Source organism: Mustela nigripes, chromosome 3 (genome assembly GCF_022355385.1).
Source record: "Mustela nigripes isolate SB6536 chromosome 3, MUSNIG.SB6536, whole genome shotgun sequence".
Lineage (NCBI taxonomy): Eukaryota > Metazoa > Chordata > Mammalia > Carnivora > Mustelidae > Mustela > Mustela nigripes.
Window position 1 is genome coordinate 7,917,123 of NC_081559.1, and position 6,000 is coordinate 7,923,122.

Genomic DNA, 6,000 nt, shown 5'->3' on the forward strand with positions numbered 1-6,000 from the left:
ATCTACTCCATTAAATTCTTTTATTGTAATAGATTTTTAGCTAATTTTCTTTGATTTTCTAGATGAAATATATTATCTACAAATATTATTTCCTCTTTCCAAATGTTATTTCACTCTCATTGTTTCTTATTTTATTGCACTGAAAAGAACCTTCCTAATAATGTTAAGTGACAACAGTGATACTAGGTACCGAATTCTCATTTTTATTTTTACATGATCATATTTTTAAAGTCTATTAATTTTCTAGAATAAGATATGAACTGGAAATCCTGTTTATGAAATGTTACAACATTTAAACTTTGCTTAATTGCCTCAACTTTTATTAAAAGAAATTTTTGGATTAAAATCTCATCTTTAAATTATTTCTCCCTAAAAATATACAATTTCAGCTCCTACACCAATATGTTTCCTATTTTGAAATGGAATTAAGAGTGTCTAAATTTATATGTATGGGTCTCTTTAAAGGTAAAATACATATTATAAAACTTAAATATTACAAACTTGATTCTTTTCCCAAAAAGTGAAAATGTATTCCTGACAGAATCAAGTCTTATGCCTATTTTCTGTAGCATCCTGATTTCAAAGAAATCTGTTCTCAGAATTCAATATTTACTACATTATGAGCCTCAGTGAGAAATCAAAAATATTCTCAACTTAAAAAAACAGGAAAAAGAACAAAAATCTATAGGTACACAAATTACCCCAGAATGTTATCCTTAATTTAACTATTTTATTTTGACTCCTCTAAATTTTAACTAGATCAAAATATGTTTCATGTTCAAATACAGGAGCGAAAATTAAAGAGACGGGCTTTTCTTCACTTTTCTATCATCAAAGTTAACCTTATACCGATTTCTGTAAAAACCCTTCCTCATTTCCTAATGTCAGCTCATCCTGTATTTGCAAACCTAGTGGGAAACCAAGACTGGGGACCAAACACATGCTGTTAACGTCTTTTGAGTAAGGCAGAGCATCTCACTAAACACAGTTATCCTTCCTAAGTAAATATAAAGGAGACCCAAGAATTCCTTTCATATATAATTTTCCCTTACGACAGCAACTGATACCAGGCTTTTATAAAATGATGAATTATCTGCATTATTCTATGTTAGACTTCAAATTTATAAGAAAAAATCCTCTGTGTATTTCTGCTCAACAACGTAGCATTTTGCACCCATTTTGAACCACCGACTGGGGACCCTCAAAGAGCTTGGAGGTGAGAAGCAAACAGTTATGTACGTAATCATAAAGGCAACAGTAGAAATTTGTCAAAACTTCACTATTAGCATTTGCTGGAGAGGTAGAGATGTCATAGGAAGAGAGCCGTTTGAGCTGTGTCTTGAAGGCTGCCCTTAAACGAATTCACCAAGTGGATGGAAGAACGCAGAAAGCCAGGAGATGGGAAGCGACGCCAGGTCCTAAGAACTCCCTGCTCCTGTGCACCGTGTCCACCCGTGTTACGACTCGCATCACACGTGTAACCATGGTCTCCCTCTTGAAACCAGTAAGCTCCAACATAGCAGAGACCAAGTCTGTCTTGCTCATGCTATGTTTTCAGTGGCATGTGGTAGTTGCACAACAAATATTTGTTAGGTGAGTGCAAGAACAAGCAAGTGAGCGAAGGAGAGAAAAATTAAACCAGAAATAGTTTTGCACGTTAGACCCAAGGGGGAAAAGAAAGCGAAGTGCTAGGAGATAAAGGAAAGGCGAGCTCAGGTAGGACAGATGGTCTTAAAGCAAAGATTGTTTTTTTTCATAGAGTGGATGAGAAGTTATTCAGAGATTTTCTATACCAGTTGTTGTATTTTTAAAATGTCTTATTTTTCCAGCTTTACTGGGGAGTACAAATAAATGGATTCATCAGCAATATTTATATGATCACTATTCTATGCACACCTTATTCACTGATGTAGCTAATATAAATGTATCTCTATTTTCTAGAACACGGCTTTCAAACATTTTTTGCAAGCAGGAGGATACTTTTTTTTTTCCCAAAGAGGATATTGTCTGAAAACTGACTAGAGACAAAGAAGAGGGAGGCCGCTCGGGCTGAAGCAGGGGTAGGCGGACGAAGGAGCAGAAAACTTCTGCCTTCGCCGCCCAGGCTATCAGCAAGGGAGGAGGCATCAAATTATGGACATTGGGGAGGGTATGTGCTTTGGTGGGTGCTGTGAAGTGTGTAAACCTGGTGATTCACAGACCTGTACCCCTGGGGATAAAAATATATGTTTATAAAAAATAAAAAATTATAAAAAAAAAAAGCCACTGTTCCTGAATTGGCCAATGTCTACAGTAATTTTTAAAAGGAAGTCTTTAACAGCCTATGTTTAAAAACTGTAACAGTAACCAATTCTTTTACTTGAAGTTCCGATACAAAAATAGTTACAAAATCTGCCATCTGTTACTCTTTCTATAATAGTTTTAAAATGTTCACTTTTCTCTGATGACTAATGTTAGAAGGTATTGTAAATAATTACTACCCATTTTTAAAGTAGTTCATCCCCAAAAGTAGGTTAAAGCAACTGCGAGTGGTCCAGTAGACATTGGGCAAAGGCGGGGGTCTTGGGGACTAGTTTCAGCACTGCCCTTTACTGGGGACACAATCTTGGTTCAGCCAAGTAACTCACATGCTCGAGCACCTCACTTAGTTTGTTGATTAAATGAAGTGATTGGAATTACTATTGGATTTCATATTTTTATGGGCACAACTCCAAGTAAGAAATATGTTTTAAATTTTGATTAGGCACATATATACATATGCACATAAACTCCAAAAATTTAATGAACTAATGCTTACCTTGGCTCCATGCTATGCAGCCTATAGTATTTTATTCTTTTCTACTGTATTTCTTTGAAAAATGCTGGTCTTGACCCACTAAAAGTTGACCTTCTCTCCCACAGTTTGGAAACCCCTATACTGATTGTCTCCATGGCCCTTTCTTCCCTAAAATCATGGAACACTAACAGCAAGATCCATGACCGAGACTGTAGAATCCTAGAATGTTAAGCACATGGTAGATGCTAAATGACTGTTTATTTTTTAGCGTATCAAGGAAATTTGACTAAATGAAATCAAGTAATTTTAATTAAAGTATTTAAGGTGACAATTCTTTCAAGATATCTTCCCTATTTCTCGGAGTTAGCGTAAACATCTGTGCCTTTTTGTTATGCTAATTTAATTAAATATAATGTAATATAACTAAAAGAGACTATGCGCACACCACATAGTAAATCTCCAACTAAGAAACAACATACATTGAATTTATCAGACACTACCAGAAGTACCAAAACCACAGTAACTCATTTCCTCCTCACACTATCTGGTCAAAGTACTAATGGGGAAACTGAGTCTCAGATCACTGAACTAAACGAAGAGTAACAGAGGCAGGTACTCTAATTCCAGAGCTAGCGTACCTACCTGTAAGAGCACAGTGGTTCTAACAAGGGTTAGTGACATATGCCCACTTTCTATGTTTATTACAGTTAGTTATACTATTATACTATGCATATTGTCTATACATACCATACATACTGTCTGATACTATTAAACAAGAAAGATATTTGAGAGTAGAGCTGTTTGCCCTTTCTTGTGACACCTCTGTCACTATACTCTAACACCAGTTGGATGAATGAAATACCATTTGCATGGATGTCTCCCTGTCCGTATACACAAACACAGACTTTGTAGGTAGATTTAGTTTTTTCATTCCATGTGAATCCTAACAAACCTAAAATTTATAATATTTTAAAGATTAGCCCATTATTAATATGCAAAAATAAAATGTCTGTAAGACTACCTCCCTGATACATTTGTTATCATTCTTCCAAGCAGTATTAGCTCTAATGGCAACTGGGATTTACTCAACTCATCCTAAGGATAAATACGTTGTCGTTTCATAATGTCCACCTGTATTTATTTGGTCAAGTAAATAGCCAAAATTTGACAGATAACATAGATTTAAAATGTGACAACCCCAATTTACTCAAATCATAAATATTTTAACAAATGTGACATGTGCATGGGACTTTACTGAAAAATTCTGTCAAGTTTCTAATCTCTCCATTGTGGCAGATAAGAGCCACAGGAAATGTGTATTCACTTCTCTGCCACTTTGGTAGGACAATTGAAGGAAGAATAAACACACAATTGGACTAATGTTGTGTTAAAATACCTCTGGCATATCAAGTGGTCCTTTTAATGGCAGTAGTGGAGTTATAGCAAGCACTAAGAATGGCAAAGTACAGACAAAAATGAAAACAATTCCATTGGAGGATGCACTGCCAATGAATCTTGGGACAAAGAAAATAGCCTAACCCGCGAGAACAAAAATTCTCAAGTTCCGGAATAATTATCAATAAGTAATGAAAGACATAACAAAGTCATTATTTATTGAAGATGAATCTGACACAAATATCTTTTTAAAAAAGAAAAAAACCTACATCCTTTTGGGTTAATTGTGCCCTCTCCAGGCATTTCCTAACACACACTTGTTATTATTCACATACTTACCAGGGGTACCAAACTGGATGCAATTTTCCAGAGTCCTGACATAGTCAGGATCATTTAATTTAACCACGTGAAGACTATTCGTTTTTTCCATGTTTTTGATCCATTTGTTAGCCTGACCTTGAGGATCTATCATCAGCGGCCACCTTCTTGCATTCCTGGAAGACGGAAGAAAGACAGTGCTGACCAAGTTATGATTTGTCTCCAGGCTACTTAGCCAGGCACACATCATTTTCTCATAGTTTATGCTTTACAGCAATATTTTACTTTTTAACTACTTATGAGAAACTGTGATCTTATAGCAGAGACATTTAGATTGGGCAGGCTATTAAAATGACATCTCTAAAAAATTCACCTGGCAAACACAAGTTTTTTTTACTCCATTTGGAAAATTACCATTCTCTAAAGGTTAAATTACATTTTTGGAAAAAAAAAAAAAAACCAAAAAACAAAACTTTCCACACTTGCCAGTTAATGAAATTAATTAACCATCACGAATACTGCAAATCAGGAAACTCTAGCTCTTCACTAGGTCCCGCCCTTCATTAATTACTCCTGTGACCCTGAACAAGTCACCTCCATTTCTTGGCTTCGATCTGCTATCATTTGTACAAGAGGGAAAGGAGAAAGAATTGAGACATCATCCCTCTCTTTGAAATCTCGACCATTAAAGATATAATGGTTCTTAAAAAAAAAAAGTGTGGAGCTAGATTTTAATCATCTAACCTTCCTGGATCCTAAAGTTTTAACACAACTGTTGATCTGGGACTTGTTTCAAACACTTGTATATTTAACGTCATATTTGTAGCTCACTACATATTTGTGAGCTTCCTACAGACAGAAATATGTTCTCTCAAAGTCAGTTTTTGCACTCTGGGTGAGCTCATTCTTCCTGCTCTATTCTCACCGCCCCCTTTTATGATAAGAATAAGAACAGTAAACCCTGAGGCAGCCAGGTTTTCTTCCAGGGTGTTGTGGGGGTCAAACAGAGTTAACCAAGATCTGCCATCGCCAAATGGTATCCAACCATCTCCTCTCTGCCCTGTGTGAAATGGAATCAGCATTAAGATTACTGTTCTTTCTCTGGGAAGTTTTAGTAAACTTTACAAGCCATAATTCTGGCCACATTCCTACAGATACTGTCATACTCTTCAAAAGTGAGCACAGAAAACGCACACAGATTGTTAGAAGAGTGAAAGGAGAAAATAAAAGGTGATGGGGGCAAAAATAAAACGAAACAATGTGGGGCTAAAAATTTATTTATTTATTTGATTTTATCTCATTATAGTATGAATTTAGAATTTTATTGGGTAATCTGTCCCAAATAGAAATAATCATGCCTTTAGCATTTAAGTTATAACCTGGCATAAAACATGTACCTTTATTAGAAAGAAGATAGTCTAGTCCTCCAGTATTAGCCTTATACGATATAACAGTCAGCTTGAAAGTCAGCTTGATGCCCTCTTATTTCCGTTGCTTCTACGATTTTTAAC

The 6,000-nt window shown here is 35.6% G+C and overlaps 1 protein-coding gene across 1 annotated transcript in view; it reads right to left on the minus strand.

Annotated features, from left to right (window-relative positions):
* The window catches only part of DNAH7 (dynein axonemal heavy chain 7), a 250,612-nt gene that overhangs the window by 67,247 nt on the left and 177,365 nt on the right, over positions 1-6,000 (minus strand). Inside the window, exon 48 of the mRNA XM_059393094.1 lies at positions 4,511-4,665. Within this exon, the coding sequence (XP_059249077.1) occupies positions 4,511-4,665 (155 nt within the window). The remainder of the gene's footprint in view (positions 1-4,510; positions 4,666-6,000) is intronic.